Source organism: Pimephales promelas, chromosome 5 (genome assembly GCF_988280905.1).
Source record: "Pimephales promelas chromosome 5, fPimPro1.hap1.1, whole genome shotgun sequence".
Classification (NCBI taxonomy): domain Eukaryota; kingdom Metazoa; phylum Chordata; class Actinopteri; order Cypriniformes; family Leuciscidae; genus Pimephales; species Pimephales promelas.
This window is the reverse complement of record NC_142773.1, coordinates 21,609,874-21,635,776: the sequence shown is the minus strand read 5'-3', so window position 1 is coordinate 21,635,776 and position 25,903 is coordinate 21,609,874. Positions and strand designations below refer to the sequence as shown.

The 25,903-nt window shown below is 39.0% G+C and overlaps 1 protein-coding gene across 3 annotated transcripts in view; it reads right to left on the bottom strand.

Annotated features, from left to right (window-relative positions):
• The window catches only part of LOC120465097 (single-stranded DNA-binding protein 2), a 70,784-nt gene that overhangs the window by 16,978 nt on the left and 27,903 nt on the right, over positions 1–25,903 (bottom strand). For all 3 annotated transcript variants that reach the window (XM_039654715.2, XM_039654717.2, XM_039654718.2), the window contains exon 5: positions 761–850. In XM_039654715.2, the coding sequence (XP_039510649.1) occupies positions 761–850 (90 nt within the window). The remainder of the gene's footprint in view (positions 1–760; positions 851–25,903) is intronic.

Below are 25,903 nucleotides of genomic sequence, written 5' to 3'. Positions count from 1 at the left end.
AACACCATAGCATCATGGCAGCAATGTTTCATACACGAAAGAGACGTTTTTCTTACAAGACAAATCTACATCGCGCCCAACACCTTCATGAACACAACACGGCCTGCAGAATGGAATGAATAAAGCTGCGAGCAGATGGATGGAGGGATGATGAAGAAAGAGAAGGAAAGATCTTAGCAGGGAAGAACAAAACAACAAAATTTGTTAAAGAGGAAAAACTCATTCAGAAGCACATGAAAAGTGAGCATCCCATTAAGTCTCTCTCACACACTCACAGTTAAATGTTTTGTAACACACTTAATTGATCATCAGTCAGCAACTGTTCCCATCGATTCATTATCGGAGCCGTATTAGAGAAACATCCTAACTCCAGATCTTAGCTGTTCAGTAACCATGGCGATTTCCATTTGGGATCTGAATGACTTGAGATAGGAAGAGTAATACAGCTCCAGAAATGCAACTACAGCTAATTTCCACTAACATTTAGTGCTCTAAACCTCCATCTTACCATTGGATGGTAGAGGACTTTTTTCCAGTGTGGAAAAAGGCAAAGTTGGGAATGATCTCATACTGATAGCAGAGCTCCAGGCTGCTGTCAAGCCACCCACAGCCACAGACAGACCCACCAGCAGCCCACGCGCACAGACAGAGAGAGAATGAAGGAATGAATGATTGAATGAATGAATGAATGGAGCGCAGGCGTGACAGGGTGATGAATGGAAAAGTAGGCAAGGAAGAGAATGAAACCAGCTGTGCTTACCTGAAAGAAACCAGGGGGCATGGGTCCGCCTGGCATGCCGTCGTTGGGGGGCATGTTGCCCATTACGGGGCTGGGGGCTGCTGCTGCACTCTGGGAAACAGAAAGAGGGAACAAGTTAGTATAGAGACATAGAATTAGTCAACCCTGATGCAATACTGATATTACTCTATATACTTTAACTTTGATTGATGCTGATATCTGGGTAATTCGTGTTATGGAAAGTGCTGCACGATTCAGGATAAATTGAGATCGCAATTTCTTCCACGATTCTGAAAAGACAAGCGACAACTAAACAAAATAAATCGAGGTAAATTAATGTTAATTGCTGCAGTCTATTTAAAATGTTTGTTTTTTTTAGTTTGAATGTAGGATTCAATGACTAAATACTTCACTTATTTCATTAATGGATAAACAAGCGTTTTTGAACGAATCTCTTGAATTAATGGTTCAACGACAAACATTTTTTAAGTCATCTGTCGCCACCAACTGGTGTAACATCATTTTTTGAAGTTACTTTTAGAAGGATTTGCTCTATTTTGATCACGTTCATAGATATCGGTGTTTATCTCGATTCTTCCGTGATAATATGAATATTTCTAGCACAAAAAAACAACAATACTGGAAGGTTAAAAAGCCTGTTTGTGAAGCTGTTTCATACCTATACATGACAACTGCCCTCTCGGGCTAAGCGCCAATGCGAGCACAGATTTGAATGTTCATTCCCTTTTCGTCAAAAGTTAACAGACACAGGCAAATCGTTGTAATTTAGGAATGACATCGCCTGTGTGCCGGCTCCAACATGTCCCCATCGTCTTCATAATGTTTAAAAATATTAAATGCTTTAATCTTTTAGATTCTACCATTGTTTTATGGTAGGAGAAGAAATGAAACGTTTCTTCGGCCATCTCGATCTAGAACCGTCTTACCAAACAAATGCTTTAATACCATGTTAAGCAGACAAAATACAACACAGACCACCACAAACAAACAATATAGGTAAAATTTGCTATGTTGGAGTTTGTCCAATTACTGAAAAAAAAGCTTTTAGCTGTCGCACAGAGCATAATTTGAGTATCAGTGTGTAGTTAATACACAAGTAAGATCACTCTCGGTTAACCCGCACATTCAACACGCAGTGTGTTGTTAACACGAGACATTTATTTGCATCAGAAAAACGCCTGCACTACAGCACAGCTCTTGTGTATCTGTGTACATACTTCCCCTTGTAAAGGGGGCATAAAACAAGCAAACAGAGCGAGAGGAGCCTCAAGTGGAATCTCCTGAGCTAGTGGAACACTTAGAGACTGGGGCCCCTTTCCTCCGCTGGCCCCGTTCCCTCTCTCAAACCTCTTTAACAGTCTGCTGCTGCTGGGGGCTTGTGTGTTTGCCAGTCTGCCTTGTTCTACCAGAGAGAGAGAGAGAGAGAGAGAAGACGAGGCACATTGTGTGTGTATGTGTGAGTGAAAACGAGAGAAAAAGAGACTAAACAAGGAGTGAAAGGGGGAAGATAAAGGAGAAAGTAGGAAAAGAGAAAGAGAGGGAGGATTAAAGAGCAAGAGCTGGCAGCCGGCTCACACACTCCCTCCCCCTGCTGTAACTCAAACCTCTCTACAGTCGTCGTACAAACAGCCACACCACCCCTGACCTCACACACACACACACACACACACACACACACAAACTCACACAGCCTCTCTCTCAGACACACAGAAACCTTGGGGTCAGTGGGCGGAGTTTATCGAGCATGACTCCTCCCATATACTCCAGAAACACCCACACACTAGGGCTGGAAATACTAATGAGATAACATTAGGCAACATTGTGATGACTTCATTGTGCTTTTTATTTGTCAATTAAGTTAAGCTTTCCTAGACTTCTTTCACCACTCATCATTGTCGTACATCTTGCAAATATGACAGTGGCAAGACTGTGATGATGTCATATACCATAAACTTGAAAGTTGGTGAGTTCGATTCATTTTTATGAAGCATTTCAAATAATTTTAATTGTTGATTTACCGGTGAATGAATTGATTCTAAATTATGATTCAATCATGAAATATTTCAGTGCAGTGCACATGTCCCTGAAATATATTCAATATTTCAAATAATTATGCTGCTGGCGATATAAAATTAAGTTAAATTAAAATCATGATGATTTTAATATGCTTTTTATTAGGCCATTAAGTTTTATATATTAAGAAAGCGTCATTAGTTTCACAACTCATTCTTGTCTTGTTTCTCACAAGCATGTCAGCATTCATTTAAACTGCAGTAGAAAAAGTGCCATTCGATTTGGCAAGATTGATTCATTTCTGTGAATTCGTTCCAACTGTCCTTTTCAATAAAATTAAAAACCGAATGAAATAATTCTCTCATTTGTTTGCATCAACACTCAAAATAACTTGAACCTTAAAATTTTATAACAAAATATCATAACTTGATCTTCTGGTGAAACTGCCAGAATTATCTCAGGTTATGTATACTAAGCTTTTCCAACCATTTACTCCACTTAAACCCATTCAGTCCTCACAGAAGTAAAGAGTTTTTCATAAAAAAAATGTAAAACAAATTTCAATTAATATTTATTTAATTATATATATATATTTTCAATTATATTCAAAAATGGAAATGATTAAATATTTTTCCTTGTGCTTGATAAAAAAAAACTTATGGTTAACAGGTCTTGATTATTTTTTAAAGCGTTTTTACTTAAAGGTGCAGTGTGTATTTTTTAGCGACATATAGCGTTCAGTTGCAAGTTTGCACTAAGGGCTCAGCCCACTGCTCACCCCTCCCTTTCAAAGAAGCTACGGTGACTAAAACGGGACAAACATATCGAACATATGGAGAAGAACCACATGAAACTATGCAACTAAATTTTTTTTTTTTAACAGGGTAATAACAGTTAAGCTGGCTAATATGAGCTGTTCCCGTGGATGAGCTGGTTAAAGCATAAAGCCTTGTTTAAACTTAACACGTCTGCATGAGCCCAAAGGTGCGCGCGGCAAAAATGACATGATTGTAACATCGCGTGCGCCTCCGCATCCCCTAGAAACCATTTCCTACACACAACAGGCTTTTTTCTCTGATCGTCAAAACTTCACGATCGACTTAAAATGCTTCCAAGAGCGACTTGTCGACCACGTTCGACGGGTTGGTGATACCTGTACTGTTTTACGGTCAATGACAAGAGTACTTATCAGCTGTCTCAGAAGTTTTTCGAGGATGTCACCACCCACTAAAGTCCCCATGAACCGGTAGTTGCAAACGACTTTTGATTAAAAGATTAAAAGACTACGTCTAGATGGCAAATACAACCCTTCTCCACTCTTCTAATTTACAAAACATTCACCTTTACAAACTAATGTTTGTTGTAAATTTTTTTTTTTAAATAAAGAAAATGCAGTTCTTTATTTACCCTTGCACAACAAACAAGCAGGGACGGTCTTCAAAATGTGTTCATTCACGATTGAGGACGTTGGAGCTACTGTACTAGGTTTTACCAACGCTTTGAGAATTCACTGGCCTTACAAGGTTTATCTAAGCTCTTGTATAAAGTATAATACATTATTGTGTTATTGACCGGTATTTTTATTTTTTTTTTAAATCGGACCGTTTTCGGAACAGTAATGTTTCAGAAGGAATTTTGAACAGAACAGAAACGTCAAAATACTGAACAGATTGATTTTTAAGCCCTGACGCAAACACACTCATGAGGCAGGAAGAAGGACTGAGATTGAGTTTGCTCAACCCTGTAAACACACACACACATTGTGATACTGGCGGCTGGTACCGATCCAATACTCAAGGGAGGTGAGTGTCTGTGAACAGGGTCTGGTTCCCAGTTTTGCCTGAGATCTTATAGAGCTGTTATACAGCATCACCCCCTGTGCCACACACACACACACACACACACACACACACACACACACACACGCCAACCCAACCAATCCCAGCTAGCACAGTGCAAGGGGGCGTGTGGTGAACCGTAACCCGGGGCGACCAGAGAGTATTATCGCTCGGGATCCAGCTCTTTTACGAGGAGAGAGAGAGACTGCGGTGGCTAGATATGGCTTCACACACATGCACACGCTTAAACACACACAAAGCACTGTGTATACTGCGGACAGGGGGAGGGACACCAGAACTGCAGTATGTGTGTGTGTGTGAGAGAGAGAGAGAGAGAGAGAGAGAGAGAGAAAACCCAGTCCTGTGAGTAAGATTCGGCTCTGTTCAGGTGCATAAAGAGAGAGTGAGGAAGAGGGAGAGAAAGAGGCCTCCTTCGTCTTGTTGCCATGACAACTCCGACCTCAGCTCTCCCTCTACAGTGCCATTAAAACCCTCAGGCCGTCAATCATCTGCCAGTAGGGAGAGCGTGTGCATGTGTATGTGTGTGTGTGTATGCATGTGAGAAGGGAGGGACCAAGCTTTTCAGCGCTCGTCTCGTTGCTCACTGATTACTGCCATCATCTCATCAACCCATTAAACAGCAGCTCATTTCGGTATACACACCTCTACACCAGCCACTAAATAACAGTACTCGTGTAAACATAAACATACACAACACACGCTCTCTCGGGTATTACGCTTCAGCACGGTACTCAATACCCGCTGCACAAGTAAACAAACACTCGAGCATGCTCGCATAAACACTTGGGGTTTACATCTCAACACCAGTTGCAAAACTAATATTCGACACCCAGTTCACAGAGCTTGAGAAAATAGACACACGCGCCTCTTACTAAAAAAGTACTGTGAGTGTACCACAGTATGCCAAGAGTATCAAAACGAAATTGTGTGACTACCATATAACTTACCTTAGCATGGTGAGAAGAAATAACAAAGTATTTGTTAAAATAAAAATCAATAAAACAATACATTTTATTATTATTATATATGCAAATAGTTTATAGTTTTACTTTCTCAAAATCTTGCTCGGAATGGTGGCGAAAATCTTTTTACCCCAAAATGTTCATATGAGAACTTTAAATATTCATTTTGGACATACAGTATTGTGAGGTAAAATACTGCAATGTTTCAAGGTGGCATGTAAATAGGGTGGGGATATAGATATATATAGATATAAATTAGGGTTGTGAAATGATTAATCGCGATTAATCGCATCCACAATAAAAGTTTGTGTTTACATAATATATGTTTGTGTAGTGTGTATAATTATTTTGTATATATAAATACACACACATGCATTTATGCATTTAAGAAATATTTGCATGTATATACTTTATATATATACAAAATTAATATTATACATAAATATAAATATTTGATATATTAATGACACATTTTTCTTAAATATATACATGCATGTGTGTGTATTTATATATACAAAATAATTATACACACACTACACACACATATATACTATGTAAACACAAACTTTTATTTTGGATGCGATTAATCACGATTAATCGTTTCACAGGCCTAATATAATATATAATGATCATGATTTTATAATTATAAAATAATTATCATGATGGTACTTGTCCAGAAATGATGTTCCTGTCATGACAACTCTCAAGAGTAATTAGCATGGAAATGGGTATGACAATGTTGTATGTTTGGTCAATATAGCATGCATTAATTACTCGTAGCAGATCTATACAGGTGGAGCTGGGGAAGATGGAGGGTTTCTGAAAACACGTTGCACTGCTAAGGCAAGTATTTGCCTTAGGTTGCATCGCAACCCAAGTATTTGAAGGTTGAGCAGCGAGCTGGCTACTGATACGGCAGGAACCAATAAGCTGTGCCTTATAGACAACGATATTGTTATGAACAGGTGAGTAAAAGGATCTATTAGACTGCACCATCTAGTTTCATGCCAGAAGTTTGTACAACAACAACACAGAAAACGGTAATAACAGTTTTTATTTTATAAAACTATGCTTTATTTATTTAGTCTCGTTTGGGGTATTGTTTTTTTGCAAAAACTTCCAACACACCACACTGCCACTCACAAACATACAGCTCAAAAACATCACCAAGGTTGCTTCTCTCATTCATTTGCATTTCAAGCTGAACTTCAGTCAATTAAACTTCAAATATATAAATGTTATCGGGCCGAGTAGCGGGACCTGTGGCATCCCTGAATGCCTGGCTGCTGTAAATAGTCTCTTCTTTGAGAACAGACCTCCAAGCAGCTGTGCAAGTTATTAAAAAATGATTCAGCAGGCAAAGAGGGAGGTGAGAATCAGACCCTTCAGCTCAGTCCAGAATCCTTAACCTTTGCATATCTACTCCTCTCCAACTCTCTCCTGATGGTATTCTCTCTGGTGGCTTCCATATCCTTGTTTTTCTCTCATTCGCGCGGTTTCTCTCCACCCTTCCGCTCTGTTCCCATCTCTCTCTTGTACTCTTCTGTGCAGCTGGAGTTGAGTCTATAAAGATTAGCGTAAAAGACCTGCATGCATAATCAAGCTGAGGACAGGACAGATGTGTCATTAACTGAATGGGAGATGTGCATGTGTAAGAAACTGTGAAGGAAAGTGAAGTGAAAGTCAGTCATGAGGTGAGGCTAGTCCACTGACTAAAGCAACCCCGAGCACAGACGTACCAGACGTCAACATCCGTCCAATGTATCTGAACTTTATGGGCCTAACCCCACTTTCTATAGGTTGTCTCTGTGCTAAAGAACAGTTTCCATCTTAAAATCTAGCCTTTTTAATGTTTGTTTTTAGTTAGAAGTCATATGTGTAGCGATGTGGCAAGAAATTAATAAGAGGCACTGAACAGAATTAATCTGTTTAAAATAACAGTAAAGAATTAACCTTATCAAATCTTGTAATTTCAGCTTATTTACCAACAACAACTAGTCACCAAATTCCCATAACTTTTGGGCATCCTTTGAAATATCATTAAGCTAAGAGAGACTCTTACTTTCGTCAACTCAAATACAATCCTCATACTTTATTGGATGGAAGCACATGCATCCCATACTGACAATCTTTTGCAAAACAGTTACTAACATGTTACTTTAAAATGTGAAAATTGGACTAGTCACACTAGTGTCAGCAGGTTAACCAAAGCGAAGCCAAGGCACGTTCATCAGGGCATTATGTTCAGGCCCGGAAACGGTTTTGACGCAAACACACCAATGTCCCCGAGCATGTCCGTTCACATGAGCCTCACATGCCAGTTAGCACTGACCCACTCGCTATCACCTTCCACAGAGATAAACACCTGTATGGGAAAACACACAGCAGATTCCATCTCGGCAAACTTAACTCCGGCACTCTGAACTACTACTAATGAGGCTAACATGCTGAAGTACTCTAACAGAACGAGAGAGAGAGAGAGAGAGAGAGAGAGGTGAAAGCCAGGCCTTGTAGCCTTTCATTAGGCCAGTGACAGCCCCACAGGGAGAATACTATGTCACAGACCTCTGTGAAACAAAAGAAATGAGGGGACAGAAACGGCTGCCAAGACCACGCTGCTAATTGGAGATAATTAATGCCATTAATTAGGCACTGAGAGGGAGGGAGGCAGTTATGCAGAAGAGAAACAGGAGAGGGACGGTGAACACTACCAGAAGAGCACCAAGGAGTTTCTGGTTTGCGCTCACAGTGTCCAATTCCTCTGTGACCAGGGTAATAGGGGGTAGATGGCACCTCAGAGCGCACCTTTTGGCCCACGGAAAATCCGCAATGCAAAATAAGGCAGTGCACTTTTAAACTCGTACCCGCGGGGAGAGTTACAGGCAATGGCCCAGCTAAAAGATACAAGGCAGGACTGAAAAAAAGGTATATTATGTACAATACACTGGTTGCTCCCTCAGTCCACATACATTCCAGTGAACACAAGTTTATGTAAGTGATAATCCTCTGCTTTGCGTCGAGTGGTTCTATGCCTCCACGTTGTGCACACTGTGGATTATCCCTCTTATACCATGGTCATCTGGCAGCATTGACAACTTAAAGCTGTTCTATATATTTTTATTTTATATATTCGGTTATTTTCATCAGTTACGGCTTGTTACATACAACAATCTGCCCGCTTTAAATCAGACACACAGATAAAGTAGTGTGTAAGATTACATTTACTTGAATTAATTAACTATAGCATTTAATTGAATTAATTAGAGGGAGAGAGAGAGAATTACCTGCATCTGTGCAGTGTGTCTCTCTATTAACAACAAAGCTGTGAGTTTAATCACTTCAAAACCAGCAATTTTACCCCCTCTTTGCTTAAAAATATAAATGTAGAGATTCAGTAGCGAAGCGATTTTATTGATAAGTCTATTGCTAACATTGATAACATATTGATAAGAATGTTTCTGTGTGTGAACACAGCACGATCTTCGAACCCTGTGTGACAAAGTATGTGTGTGTGCTTCAATGAAAAAAATCACATTAATATAGAACGGTGATTGAACTAACTTGGAAATTCCTGTGCATTAAATGGTTTAAAGCACATCTTTCCAGCCAATCAGAATTGAGTATTCAGACAGAATAGTATAAACATGTAAAACATATAATGTGAATTCAACAAACTGACACAGGTGTGACAAGATGTTTAAAAGTTTTTGAAAGAAGTCTTTTGATTTTCTATATAGAAAAATCAAGAACAATTATTTAAAATAACTATTAATAACTGTTATAAATAAGAGCCAAGTAGTGTTTACAATTACCATAACGATTTTAAAAGTTCGGAAGCTTTGTTACAAAGTAGATAATAAATTGTATTTGAAATAAAATAAATAAATGGAAAACAACCTGTACAAAATGTACATAAAAGTTTTATCGTATTTATTTTGTTGTGTAATAGATCTGCTTGTGCAATTTAGGGTAATATACAACAGTACTAAAAAAAAAACTACTCAACTGCTCATATCTTTACTTGACTAATTGAAAAACCTGAAAAAAATATCTAATTAACTAAGAAATACTTTAAGACTGCATGTCTTTTAATATTTACATTAATATTTAACGTAAATGAAATACAAGATTTTTCAGTCAAATCGTTTAATTTGTTATGGTGACACCCGTCTGACTGTGTTACTGAGGCAGAGGGACAGAAAGATAAAAAATACGCTGATAAAACAGACACGTTAGGATGAGCCTGATAAACTCAGTTGTGTCACCTAATTTCTAGTAACTCTCTCTAAAGCCTGACATTGAGGAAAGCCTTTTGCAAGCACACTCCTCCGTACACACTGACCTGAGCCCAAACGTGCAACAAATCTTCCTTATGCTTTTAAAGTGAGCCTCTATAGTAAATGGGTGAACACTATGCGCCTTTCGGATACGATGTCACTTCATACTGAAATGCTTGGGTTAAAATGCAGAACGACTTTAACTTCGACATTTCAGCGGAAATGTGGATTATATATGGGAGCAAGAGTCTTTTCACTCAATTGCTTTTTAATAAAAGGATTTTGGTTGTGGTAAAGTTAACTATACCCATTTAATTATACAAAACTGTTTGTCACTACAAGAAACTTCTCAACTAAGCAGACAAACTTGCAAACCAAGTTGTAGGAGAGATCAAGAAGACCTCTGATAGGTCAGCGGGACCCTCTTTAATAAGTTAACGATCTAGCAAAGACAACAACCAAACAAAAATAAACTCTTCTGGCTCTCCATGAGATCTCAATCACCACAGATATATTTATGTTAGCGGTCAACTCACTGGTAGAGATTTTGCTACACTTGTGTCTCACAAGTCTTCCTTGAACTTTAATGACACCTCTATGACCAAAATAATTCGGACAAGCACGTTTTGAGTGACCGGTTTTCTTGTGGAACCTCCTGTGTCCTCCGAGCAAGCTCTAAAGTAATGTCCTCAGCAGGGCGCAAGCACACAGGTCAGATAAACAACCGGTCACAACATCTCTTAATCCAGAGTAAAGCCGGAGCTCACCCCGTAAAGAGTGCAAGAGCTCTGAGGATGAGCTGACAGGGCAGCGGACACAAACATCTCAAGCCTTACTGATCATTCTGGTGGTCTATGAAATTGCCTGCATGCAATTCAGTGTTAATAGCAACAGGGGGCGCTTTGTGCAGCAAATACACTTTTAATTTCATGTTGTACGGTTTATCCGTGAATAAAATAAATTACCATGTTACTTGACATAATCCAATTATGTTGCTAAATAAAAAATGAATGATCAGTTCATCCAACAAGTTCTGCCATCATTTACTCATCCCCATGTCTTTCAAACCTGAATGGCTTTCTTCTGTGAAACCCAAAAGAAAATATTTTGAAAAGTTTTTTTATAATCAATACTTGAACATACAGTTGTTTTGGACCCCATTAACTTTCACTGCATTGACAATTAATATATTGTGTCTGTTTCACAAAATAAAAAAGCCATAAATGTTTGGAACAACATGAGGGTGAGTAAATTATGTCCAGTCTTCATTTTTGGGTGCGCAATCCCATCATTTCTTCAACAAAATTCTAGCACTAATACTTTAAGATCAACCGCCTGGCATTTAAATCTTCCTTGGCCCTGATCAGATACTGCAGATAAAGAGCGTGGAGTCGAATAAAGTTGTCAGGGCTTCCTCGCGGCAGCTGGCAGACTGCGAACAGGCACTTGCATGTCATTGGGGCAACCTGCACCAGCATCTCCATGAATAAATAACAACACACCTCAAAATATCCCTGCAGGCCATGCCAAACACCACGGCACATACAGTTTTATCACTCCCTCAATGTCATGGAATTTCATCCCTCGCTCGCTCGCTCGCTCACTCTCCTCCGTTGTGTTAGTGCGTGCGAGACAGCGTTACGCAACGAGAGGCAAAAGTGTGTGTGTTGTAGGGTGTGTTAGGCATTAACTATACATTTAGAGTGATCTTTGTTTTCCTTTAGATGTTTAACCCCTCCCCTCCCATCAATGCTCCTTTTCCATCCAACTTCTGGATCTGATTTGGTAAAGCTCAGGCATGCACACATGGTGAATGTTTAAAAGAACTTCCATGTCATTTGTAATCATGTCTATGCTGACATACTGCTGTTAGAGAGTATGATTACTAGATGCCCAAAGCTACAAATCACTTTAACAGCACATTTTCTACACAACATACAAAAAACATTTCCCATTTTGTGAAACATCTAAATGGCATTATAAAAACTTGTTCTTCAGTAGCCTCAAAGAACTTTGCCTTTCTCAATTTCTTTTTTTATTTAGTTACTGCTACAATACCACGGCACGGTTATAGATTTTTTCATAATAAATATGTATGAGAGTTTGATTTTGATATATTGTTAGTTGTTTTAAAATTTCAGTGCCGACTAATGAAGATCGGCCAAAAATGCTTCTTAACGGTTATATAAGTAATCTCATCAGAAATTATTATAAATTGTTTTATTCTTATGTAAAATATTCATAATGTGCATATATGTCAAAATAACAACAACAACAACAAAACAGACCCCAAAAGAAGAAAAGTGTTAAAGGGGTGATGAATTGAGAAATAAAATTTTCATGAAATCTAAGAGGTCATCATATTATAAGAATATCCTATAAGTTTCAGAACTGAAAACGTCCTTGTTAGTCCAATAAAAGCTTTCATTGACACCAGCCTCAGCAAAGACTCTTTTTTAAAAGTGGGGAACTATGACGTCAAAGAGGATAAAACACCACCCCCACAGAAGATCAACGCCTACTTCAACACGGCCGGTTTAGCCCCGCCCACCGATTCCCACATTACACGCATAGCTAAATAACACAGGCCTACCTCGTGATGACAAACCGGATCGAGCTATCGAGCGAGCTATAAAAAAATATTGTGCAGTGCCTGGTTGTGGAAGAAGACAGCGGCTGCATAAGCTTCCTCTGGATTCCAATAGGACGGCATGGATAAACTTTATTTTTAATGACGTTCCACTCCAGCTGATGAGGTAAAACATTGTCCGTCTGTTCGCTTCATTTCACTGAGGATTGTTTTGTAAACAAGACTGGATTCGCAGACCGATTAAGAGTAAAGAACGGTGTTGTGCCGATCTAAATTGGATCTGACAGGAATGGGGTAACACACGGACTCTGGGTCGAACATGTATGGGCGAATCATTCCGGTTGCCATTTTACAACATTCAACGTTTTCAAAACAATTTCCCCCAAGTGCATCGACAGGTGAGTTGAAACTCATTATAATATGCAAAACTGTTATCCACTCACAGCAGTGGGTCCCCTTTAATATAATAAAAAAAATAGATGTTATATGTTTTATAAAGTATATGTTGTTATGTTATATGTACGCCCATATTTTCCCCAAAAATCAGCAATGTTTTCAACATTGATAATAAGAAATGTTTCTTGAGCAGCAAATCAGTATAATTTCTGAAGGATCATGTTTAAAGACTAATAATATATTTTTTGATCAAATAAATGCATCCTTTGTAAGCACATGAGACTTTTAAACAGTATTATTAATAATCTATCTCTCCCAAGTTTAAGTCTTAATAGTAAAAAATACATTTGGCAGAAACAATGGTTGCATGGTATTTTTCAAAGTGTTGTGGAGACTTAAAAATAATAAAAAAAAAACAATGTAAGACCAACAATGACAGTGCAAACCTCCAGGCAACAGACTGACCTAGAAACAGAGACTTTAAGACCCTGGGGAGAGTCGTACCCCCTAAAACAAGCTTGCTCTCTCTCTCTCTCTCTCTCTCTCTCTCTCTCTCTCTCTCTCTCTCTCTCTCTCTCTCTCTCTCTCTCTCTCTCTCTCTCTCTCTCTCTCTCTCTCTCTCTCTCTCTCTCTCTCTCTCTCTCTCTCTCTCTCTCTCTCTCTCTCTCTCTCTCTCTCTCTCTCTCTCTCTCTCTCTCTCTCTCTCTCTCTCTCTCTCTCACACACACACAGACACACACACCTAAGAAAATTCCAAGCTCTCCCTCCCCCTTCCTCCTCTATGCTAATTCTGTGAGTGAACGCACAGGCCGCCGAGTCCCAAGAGAAGGAATAGTGTTGCTTGCTTCTACCCTTCCCTCTCGTACTCCCTCTATGGTTTCTCCCTCCCCCCTTTTGAATACCCCCACCCCCCCACCCCCACCCCCCCCTTGCCAAGAGGGGATGGGTGTCAGCAGCTTGCAGAAGCTGTTGCCATGGAGATGGGTCCTGTCTGCTCTCCGTCCCCCAGGCATCCCAGATCAAGAAGGCAGAGGGGGGAAATAGAAGGATAAAAGAGTGAGAAAAATAGAAAGAGTGTGAGTGAGAGGGAAAGAAGAAACAGTGCAACAGAGATAACTATATTGGTATGGCCGACATTTGGCTAATTTGAGCTTATAGACTTTGTCTGAAACCAGTGTCCGCCTGGCCAATTAAGTGTTACTCCTGACTTGGTCATAATGCATAATGTGTGTGTATAAAACAAGTTTGTGATCAAATTGTGATAACGCAGTGATAACGCTGACAATTAATCACATAAAACACATCAGTAGGATGATGATCACCCTTACAGGGTTCTTTTTCAGATATTTTTTTATATTTCTGCTGACTGAACATTATCCTGCTTATATCACACCTACTCATCAAATAAATAAATAAAAGGACATTAAATATTAATAATGAGCTTTTATTGTCTAAGAATAAAAAGACTGTAGAGTGATACAAGAGACTAGCATAGCAATTTAGTAAATCGGCTGGTCAATTAGCGTCAACCATTAGTGATAAAATCCTACTTCGCTATGGATGACGGATGAGAAATGAGACAGCAAAACATGTTAGTGAAGGAAGAGTGTCATCGTAAAAGTATCATCGGTTCTCCTATCTAGCCAGATCACATATCAAATGCTGTCATGCTGTCAAATGGCACTGTTTAATTGGCTTGCAACCCCATTATGCCTGTAAACTTGTGTACTCTTGCTCCAGAAGTTCAATGCGTCTGCTTCCAGTAGCTAACAGAAGTCAGTCGCGAGAACAAAAGGGGGTTTCCTGCTCTGGCTTAAGGGGGCGATATGTCATAACAGGACATGAGAGATGTCACTTTAAACTCTGAAACACACGGAACGAGAACAGAGGAGGAGGAGGAGGAGGCGGTCTGGCCTGAGGTAAAATAACAGATGTCTTTGTCCGCTGACTCCAGACTATCATTTAGACTTCCATTACATAAACTGTGATACCTCAAACAGTCATTTGCGCCCCTCAGGTGTTCAGTGCTGAGGTAAAGCAGCTCTGCGAAGTCACTCCATTTGCCTTTCACAAGTCTGAAGCAATAAATCCAGTGTGAATATGAAGTGAGCGCATTAATGGCCGATAATGCAGGGGCTGGGAGGTCTTGTGCGAGATAACAAATTCCTTTTGCCTGTGTATGGCCATCTCATCTGTTCCGTAGTTTAACCAATCAGAGCCGCTGCTCCTCAGTCACCTTCTCTGTCACCATCAGAGGAGAAAGAGGGAACGAGAGAGAGAGAGATGGAAGGGGGGACAGCAAAAGGGAGAGAAAATTCCCTCTGTGCCTTAGCCAGATTAAACTGGCTTTGTAATCCGCTTGGTTTTCACCCCCTCGTCCTCAGATCCGTGCGAGCGCACGGAAAAGATAGGGGGGGGGGAAAAACACTGCATAAGCCGAAGTGGAAGAGGGGGAGTGAGATTTCCGTTATAAACAAACCGCACGTGTTCCAGACAGTCCAACATAAATATAAATGAGGAAAGATAAAAAAGAGGCAAGAGAGAGAGAGAGAGAGAGATAGGGAGCACGGAAAGCAGTGGAAAAAGTAGTGTGAGTGTGTGGGCTTCTATCGTAACAGGAACGAGGTGGGATAACGCTGTTTGCACACACACACTCTCTCTTGCTGTCAGTCTGATGGTGTTGATGACAGCAGGACTGAACGGAAGATGCCAGGAGGTGACTGCTTCACGCTGATGCCAGATAAAGAGAGAACACGTCACATCACGCAGCTAGTGGGTAGAAGTGTGCGTGTGTGTGTGTGTGTGTACGATCAGCCCACACTCGCTGGTGGGGAAGACCAAACTTGTAAACGTATGAAAGCGTATGTCACGACTGGCCAACAATGGATTTTTGGAATTTGCACTTTTTTGAGAAGACATGAATTAAACATCAAATAATAAGATATCCAATACATCTGTGCTTCATGTGGGGCTCTTTTCAGTCAACGATTAGTGTCCGTTATAGTTTGTTAAAGTCCCCTTAAAACTCATCTTTCATCACCAAAATTACATATTTAAAAGTTTTTTTTTCCTGTGGAAAACATTTGTTATGCCTGAAATAGCTTGAATGCAACTGTCCAACCTTACTTCATTTATTGCATTCATAATATGCTAATTAGCCCCGCCTCCACTCACTCACACCAGCTCTAGTAAATGCTGTACAGTAGTAAATGCTGCGCAATGGTATCGCACCTTACAACGTACAGTAGCACACATAACAAACTAAACTTTAGTTGACTTGAAGAGGTTTGGTCGACCAACATTTTATTAACATTTTTAGTTAGTCGCCGAAAAAAAAACCTCCACAGGAAGTTGCGAAATCACGCAGTCTGTTACGGACAGACTGTTAACGGCAGTAAATACAAACATTCACCTCTCATTCATCGACCTCAAATATGGCTAATCACTTGAAACAAGTCCGCTAGCTCTAATGTTCACCTAGATAAATGTTCGCTTTTATTAGACGCATTTAGTTTTAAATACTCTGTCATTTTTGGTCATACAGATAAGAGTAATGCAAACTGTAAAGGCTCAACTTTTATTTCTGTAAACTCACAATAACAACAAAACATTGTGCTTTTCTAAAATAATGAAAACAATGTGCTTTCTGGCATCTTGGTCTTAGTCACAGACATGAGAAATAGATCTATAGAAAGATTGAAATATCTATCTTTTAAATAAACAAATTTAAATTGAACTGCAAGTTGACTAGAAAAATCTTTTGGCGAGGGCAGCCGTACATAGCAGAACACACAGAAACTGAGACCTCAAAATATTTAAATAAGAAATTGGCCCCCTGAACTGAAAACTGAAGAAACGGTTTACATTTTTTATGAGTGAAACTAACTGAGAGCACATTGCGAGCGTGTTTGTGTCAGGTTAAGTGCCTGTTCATCATGTTAGTGGTGACACTGTGGTGTTCCTTTGACCTCTCTGACACACACCTGAAGCCTTGAGCAATTAACGATACGACAAAGACAAATGGTTTTTTGGTCTTCTTTAAGTGACTATTCAACTACACTAATCAGGGTTACAACCACAGTAGTCATGTAAGGGTGAGATTATTATAATCGTAAAACAGATCCTGAATTGGACATCACTAATCAACCAGGCGTTATTTTTTATTAGTAAGTTTGTTGACCAACATGAGTCATGACCCCTCTCTTGTGTCACTATGCTAAGTATAGAAAGTGGAATAAAAATCTTACAACTGTAACCATGTCATAATGTGACCGGTGTGTGCGAGGAAAAGAAGTCCAGACAACAATGCCCTCGGATGACAGAGGACAGCAAAGAGCCAAGGACGGAGGAGTAGAGCACTAAAAACAGCAGTATTTTTCCCATTAATGTTGCCATGGACACCATGTCAAACGTGTGCATGCTGTACATGCAGACATGGTTAGTTTGAGCCTGTCTTGATGTGCTAGATCTGTTTATACCAACACAAGAAAAGCCCACATTAAAAACAATTCCAGAGGTAGCACAATGACTAAGAACACTAAAAAAGCAGATTCCTTCAGACAACCCTCTTAATTCAGGGAGGTGAAGCTCACACATATCAGTGAGCAGTACAGAAACGCATTCCTCCATAAATCTAATACTAATGACTTAAATTTATTTTCTAAATAAAATGTTAATCTTGCAGCTTTTACAAAAGAAAATCCTTGGTCTAGTCATTCCTCTATTATTTTCAGCAAAGTCTCAATTACCCCTTTTCCACCAACAAGAACCAGGTGCTGGTTCAGAGCTAGTGCCGGTTCGGAGTTGGTTCGACTGACGAGCTTTCAAAGAACCGCTTAGCCTTTCTACAGGCTAGACAGCTATCACAGAGCCAGATCTTACATCACTGTATACATCTCATATTGCCCAGCAACGCTAGCGCAGTACACACAAACACACCAGGCTTGTTCGAGATGATGGTTCGGCACTGCGAATATCGAACTGCGAGAGCGATTCGAAAAAGCTTTAGAAAAAGATTCGATTCAAAAGCAGAAGGAGTCGTATGCTCTCCAAACACTCCCGCAGCTCTGATCGGTCCACGCAGCTCCAATCCATCTCGAACAAGCCTTCCATCATCAACGGCGGTCGTAGCGTTACTATTTATGCTCATGGCTTTGCAAACCTACATGGGTATCCAAACACGGCGAATCCAGCACGTTTGTGCAGCTCGCCGTAACATGCTTTAACGGAGATTACAATCGAGCTGCTATTAGCACGATTAGCCACTATTTAAAAAATGGCGGTCACAAGTTTCTATTCGTCTTGTTGGTCACGCTGTAACCCCGCCCACAGCCGCTGACGTAAGCGGTTTTTACTTCTAGACCAGAAATGATTTGGTGCTACTTAAGAAACACTTTTACTGGTTCAGAGCTGGTCCTTTGGTGGTCGAAAAACAAAGAACCGATTTGAAACTAGGCTCTGGCTCCGAACCAGCACCACCTCTGCCTTGGTGGAAAAGGGGTAAATGTAGATGAAGTCATGACAAACTAGACCAACTGTCTTAAATATCCTGGACTTTGATAAGTAATCAAATTTGCCTTGATCTTTTTGACTTATAAGAGGTCTTTATATCATTAAACCATCCTCCTCATTTTAAACAAAGCATTTAAACAAGCTTCAAAAACAGCTCATTTAATTCATTTTAACTCGTTTTTTTTTTTTCATTTAATTTGGATATTGTGGGATTTGTGAATGGTTACATGCATTTACATTTGCATATGACTTCCTCCAGAGCAAGACATCATAAATCATTATACATCATCGCACCATAGGCCCCGCCCACTGGCACTCTGTCACTTAACATATGCTTTCACTGGATCCAAGCGTCGCATCAAAAGCACATGAAGCCCATTATGATGATCACTGACGCTATCTACACTTCAGGTTCTGACATTCTCCACGCACTTGAGTCTGTCGTCAACAGGACAATTGGAAGAGTGAAGAACGTTTGCTTTGATGAGTCTAGTTTAAACAGCTTATGTGTTTCTACAGACTTCAGAAGGATCCCAGCATCAGGAACAAGTGGATGTTTTTTTTTTAAATGGCATCACAGATCGCATTGAAGGATTATATGTTTGTTCGGAGCAATTTGTTTTAACAAGACACAATAGCGAGTTCACAAAACCTCTTTTGTTGAAAGATGAAGCAGCCAACTGTATTGGATTTGACAGCAGCTGCATCACAAAACATTTAACACCAAGTTAATTAATTCATAATGCTTTGTCTTTAAATGACTGTTTTAAATGGTGTTTTCAAAACACGTACTAATGTGCAATAGCGAGTGGCATCGATACTGTTTTGTAACAGTGGCTGTTTTACTGATGACAAGCCTTAGAAACGGGTCATTTCAGACCCAAGGGTCAGAATGAGGATTGAAAACAGTTTTTCTGCATAAAAAAGTGCATTTCTTTTTTTTTTTTATTAACATTATAAGGGAAACTCAAATGACATATTAAAATAATTAAAAAAAATAAAAATAAAAAGTCATGCCCCTTCAAAGGCTCTTTATGGTCTTTTTGTGAAATAATATGAAAATGTAAAGAAAAAGAAAGAAAAAAGGTAAGGAAAGAAATAGAAATAAAGCATAAAGAAAAGACAGGGAAATGAGTGAATAAATAAAGAAAATAAGCAAAGAAAAAAAAAGAAACAAGAGAAGAATACAATTGGTGGAAAAAAAAAAAAAGATAAGCTAGTTCTACTGAACTCTGAAAAGCTCAAAGCCATTAACGCACTACTGATCATCTCCAAAATAATAAGCATGCATAAACAGGAAGTGGCATGTGCCCTTACTGGTTGTTTCATACAGAAGTGATAGATCATAGATTTGTGACACATTCAGTCAGAGAGTGTGCGTCAGGTCACTGATCTGATTACTGTTACTTTCTACGGCCTTTATTAACACGACTCGAGCTGAAATTACAAGCAAACACTTCATTTGTGCTAATGCAAAATCCATAAGAATTTAGACATGTGCTTTAACTAATTAGTGGGTCAACACCGTGAATGTGCGCAACAGTCACACAACTAAGCTTCCTGGAACGTGTGGAAACGGAGCTGCTCGGAGCATCACATGCATCTAATTGTCCATGGCGTACTGTTCTACATTGCAGATGATTCACTTTATCGATTTAAAATTGGCAGAGAGCTCCAGTGGACTAGACGCAGAGGAAGCACAATCAACATTAAAGTGGGAGCTGATTGGCTATGATAAACCAAGCTGTTAAAATATTCTCCAAGTAAATATTTATAATAATAGATTTTGTAAAATAACATGAAAATATTCTAAACTTCCAATACAACAAAAAAAAAATCCATAATAATAAAAGTGTACGTCAACACTATATCCTAACAAGTCCAAACCATCACTGCATATCAATCACACCGTCATTTAGGACATAATTGATATTTAGTGCTATATAGTATCAAAGTTTGGGGTCAGTAATATGTTTTTTAAAGAAATTCAAACTTTTATACAGTAACAATTGATGAAAAGTGACATTTTCAATGTTACAAATTATTTCCATTTCAAATAAATGCAGCTCTTTTGAACTCTCTAATCACCGAAAACTGAAAAAAAAAAATATTACAGTTTCCATAAAAATATTCAACAGCACAACTTTATTCAATATTGAAAACAAGAAATGTTTCTTGAGCGGAAAAATCATCATAATTACAATGATGTCTGAAGGATTGTGTGACTGAACACTGGAGTAATAATGCTGAAAATTCAGCTTTTCCGTTACAGGAATAAATGACATTTTAAAATATAATAAAATAGTTAGCTATTGTAAAATGTAATAATATTACACAATATTACTGTATCTTTGAAACTCTTCCAGACCCTTTCAACTTTTGATATGCAGTTCTGTGGGGTGGGATTTTGGACCAATCAGATGCAGAGGGTGGGGCTACCTAGTGCCACAAAGATAGAAACCAAGCGATTGGCAAAAATGTCCAATTGCTTATTGTGGCTCTGGTTAGGATAGAAACTCAGAAGATATTTTGATTACATCGTGCCTGGATTCACAATGCAGGCTGTGGTGGTCTTGTGGCAAGAAACCCCAAAAAAAGAAATGAAAAACGATTTGAAATCTGTTTTTCCTTCATGCTTTCCTTCACCTTCTCGGTTCTCCTTTATTTCTTTTTTCTGTTTCACACTCTCTTCACTTTTCTCACGCTGCAAGAAGGACAGTAGGTCAAGGAAAGAGCGAGTGATGTGCTGGGGTTTCAGTGTGGTATAGAATGTAAATGAGGTGTGTAGCGAGACTTACTGCGGGCCTCCGCCTGAGGTCTAACCATACCACAGCTGTGTCAAACCACCACAGCGCTTCAGCCCTATTACAACCCAGTATCGACGAATGTTGCAGGAGAATTAATCTAAATTAAGCCTAGTGTGTTTTGAAATATTTCAAAAGTAACAACCCTTTTAGCATCTACATTTTTGATTGATAAATGAGAAATTTAAGTCACGAAGCGGGGAAGCAGCTCCACAGGCTTATTAAAAACATTAAATCATTGTCTGCCTGCTAAATTGGTCTGGGCAGGTACTGATAAGGCTCTTTTTTCTTCTTCTGCAGTACAAAAAAAAATCAACACTGAAAAGTTCAAATGTTGGTTCAGAGTGCGACTGAAGGCTTTGACCGGAGGGACTGCGTGCTTTTGCTCTCTTTCACACACACACAGGTAAAGGTGAATGAGTATTCATCCGGGAGCCGTGAGATGCTGTTGGAATGACAACGGTAATCGAAGAGCATTACCGTCACCGGCTGCAAATATATGCAAGAAAATATATGATATACCATACACAACTGCAGATACAAAAAAAAAAATCCACCCTCAACAGCAGATGTCTCAGAATCATTATCATCATTTTGCAGCAAAACTGCCACCTAACATAATGTACAAGCAGCATCCTCACTGCGAAGACGGAAATTCAAGAACTCGATTCGCACTTAAAGGGTGACATATTATGCCCCTTTTCACAAGATGTAATATAAATCTTTGGAGTCCCCAGAATGTGTCTGTGAAATTTCAGCTCAAAATACTCCCAAGATCATTTATTATAGCTAGTCAAAGTTGCCCCTTTTGGGGTGTGAGCAAAAACGTGCCGTTTTTGTGTGTCCTTTTAAATTTAAATGAGCTGCTACTCCCCAATCTCCGTTCAGAAGACGGCCGATCCTTTACACAAGGTTAAGATACAATAACAAAATACGCGAATAATGTCACTCTCAAATTCTCCGAAATAACCAGTAGTGGAGTGCAGCCTTACATAGAGACCCAGGAAGAGGTTCAACTTTTAGACTACACCTGGAAGCTTCTGGGTGGTCATTGGATACATTTATGTAGTTGTTGTGGAGTTACATTTATTCATCTCATCAACTTGCATGTACTGTCAAGTTTAACTTTTACACAAGTTGACAGTTCCCTGAGGTGTTTATAAGACAGCTGTGACTTTTTTTTGGTCAAATAGTGTTCTGTGCTCATCTCACAGTTTGCATGCTCTGCTCAAACCTTAGCCATTGCGTTAGAACTGGTTACACTGCTGTCGCTTGCGAAAACCAAATGGTGGCGCCGTCAAGGGTGGAAACGTGCAGATTAAGGGGCAGTAAAATTATAATAAGATCCCCTTCCTACATCAGAAGGGGAGCAAAATCTAATTCTTATTTTTTGACATGCTTGCAGAAAAAGACTTGCCAAAACAAAGTTGCTGGTTGTCACTTTTCAAGTCGTAAAAAGCAATTTTATAAAAATCTTTGTTGTCATCATGGAGTTCAATGATTAAAATATCAGCATTATACTGACCATTGGTCATTCTGATAACTTTGTGATAACTCAGAAATTGACAAATATCAGGAGACCACTAAACTGAACCCTGGTGTTTTAATTGCAATCATGGTGCAGGATTCAAGAAAACAACAGAAACAACAGCCATAGGAGCTGAGATATTCATTCTCAATCATGAACATTTCCTCTCACCGCATGCCCCATTAATTAGTGCCTCGTTGAGCGCTAACAAACGCAACTAGTGTCAACAGCTATAATGTAACAGGAAAGTGAGTAATCTGTTGTGCTGATAATCCCGTTTGTTACCATTAGCTGAGGTGGTGCAGTGGTTCTCAGATAAAAACGTGCGTGTGCCGTCTGAATAAGCATCGAGAGTGTTGTACACAGATGTAAAGCGTTTACGCCCCTGGAGAAAAATAGGTCGTGTGTCCAAACACACAAACACATGGCATATGCAAACATGCCTGAGTGTGTACACGTAAAGGCGTTCATACCCACACAAACACACTAAGGAAAGGAAGGAAAAGCGATCCAAGGAAGCCTCTTTTGGTTCAGGGATGGGTTTGGATGCCCAGCTGGTACTTGAGTCTGGTGTACTTGCGCCACCCCACACAAGCTGCTACCAGCCAACGCGCTACAACAGCACCAGACGCACGCCGCGCCAAGAGTGTCCTGCCAGCACTGCCTGCCAACCCTACCGAAGAGAGAGGACATTTGTGTGGAGAAGGAAAGAGGCTAACATGGAAGTGTGTAAAGGAGCAATGGGTTTCAGGCTGACTAATGAAGAGTAGAAGGTGTAGTGTGGCAGATCTGGGCTGGTAAACAAAGGGTTGCAGGATTGAACCATCATCAGCGATGAAAACTGTGCCAGATAATTAGGTCCATGTACTTTTAAAAGTTGAACAAAGAATGTTTAAATATAGGCCTTTATAGAAGGGATGCACTGAAATAATACCAAAAATTCTGGATGGACTTGGCAGTAAACCGAAAGCAAAAATGTTTTTTATGACTTATTTTAAATGAGCTTTTTTTTGGTACGAGTCTATTTGTATTAATATTAGAATTTATGAAATTGAATCAATCATTTTAATGAAACTGAATTTAAAAAATAAAATAACCAGAGTTTCTGCTAGAAAGAAATGGTGCCGCCGGTCAAAGTGGTCAAGTTTTCGTTTTACGGACATTTTGATGATATGCCGGTCAAATATCGCCTCTTAATTAGTCAAGTTGAGGAAAACTGGAGGCAGACTATGACATAATCATGCTGTATAGAATGCAACATGTTTATTAGCCTAACTTTCAAATAGACAGAAGAAAACATAAACGTCCGATTGGCGTCAATTAATTACTATGACTTCACATTCATAGTTTAACAAACCAATCCCCCTTCCCCACATAAAATATATGAGTAGTAGCCTATGAATTTTACTCAAGCGAACTTAATTATACACTCTCAGTATGTATCATTTAGTTGGTAACATTTAAATCGGCCACCATGAAATGACTCCTTGTCAAATGAACTGGAACAAACAAATGACTAGGCCTATAGTGTCTAAGAAGCCTGTTGCATAAAAGCCTGTTCACATATCGCGTTCGTTTATTCGGATGTAGGCGCGTGGTATGCACGCTCATTATGGAATTAATGGGTTTTTTCTAAACGCGTCCACGCCACATTAAAACATCTTGGTGTGGATTGAGGTAGGGCTGCTATTTTTATTTAATGAAAAATCTTAATCTAATGTAAAAAAAATTGCCGTTTTTTGAAAGCTTCATTCAAACGGTTTGTCACTTTTGAAAGCTTGAAAGCTTGTTCTGTATGCTGCTGTTTGCACGTTAAATAAACTCTTTCACATAAAAATTATATATATAATATATATATATATATATATATATTTGTAACGGGTCACAGATACCTGTCAATTTTATTTTTATTTAATGCCACTTCAATATTATAATCTTATCAGTTATCGTTTAATAATCGATTAACGAGATTAACGAGCGGCGGTTGTCGGTCGGGAAAATCAACCGAAATGAGCATCCCTACTGGATAGATTCTATGTAATTGGTAATTACCGGATAACGGAAACCCTGAAAATAACCACACTTTTATTGAAAGTAACGTACTAAAATTGGACAGAAAATATAATATCATCAAATATAAATATATTATTCTTTAATCAGTTCTATGCAACATAACATTTTTGGCCGAAATTTCGGTGCATCCCTATTTTCGAGTCTTCTTTGTCTTTGTCTTCTCTGAAAAATGTTAATGTTTCATCCTGCACTACATTGATTTTCATCAAATCAAATGCACTTTAGAATGAGAGTCCCTTACCCTAATACCACCTTGCAATGAAAAACGAAGAAAAAACCCGAAATAAATGATTTGTTAAATGAAATGTAAAAAATACATTTTCATGACAAAACACTCACTGTGCTGAAAAATGTAACAGTTATTTAGTTAAGTATTTAAAACTACATAAATTAAAAATTAGAAAACTCTAACCCTAACTAAAACTAACAGTATAGAAAATTATTGAAAACTAAACTGAACTGAAAAAAGAAAAAAGAATATAAAACAAATAAAATTAGTGGCCACTAGGCTACTAGTTATGCTATTTTGTGTCTACGACAAATGCGTACAAACATGAATTTTGTTTATGTACTAAATGTTGTAAATGTATTTTTCATGTATATATGTTTTATGACGTTATTTTCAATTTGATCAAGAACGTAAACTTGCCAACGCTGTTTGAGTACAACATGAGCGACAGTTTAGCCAATCACAACTCACCGGGCCAAACTAACCAAGCTGAGCCCACTGCCCGTTTCTGAGGGAGTGGTTTCATAGAATCAGGAAGTCGACCGGTCGTTCGAGGACAGAGGAGAGCGCGGCTGAAAATAAAGGTGAAGTTTATGAAAAATAAGACTTTTTAAAAAAGAAAAACCACGAATACATATTATATTGCACCCCATAAACACAATCATGCAAAGACAAAAAGCAGTCAACCCTTTAAATGTTAAACGGAAATTAGCAAGTTGGCAGAAAAAGCTAGAGATGAACATTTTGAATCGTGACTAGTTACGACACTTTCTTTTTTTTTACATACCATTCCAAATACCCTTCATTGATGCTCTCAATACTAGTCCTCCTCCAGTGAGTCTGGATCAAATATTAACTATTACTGGGCATGCTCAGTGCAGCCCTGTACGGCTCACTGGAT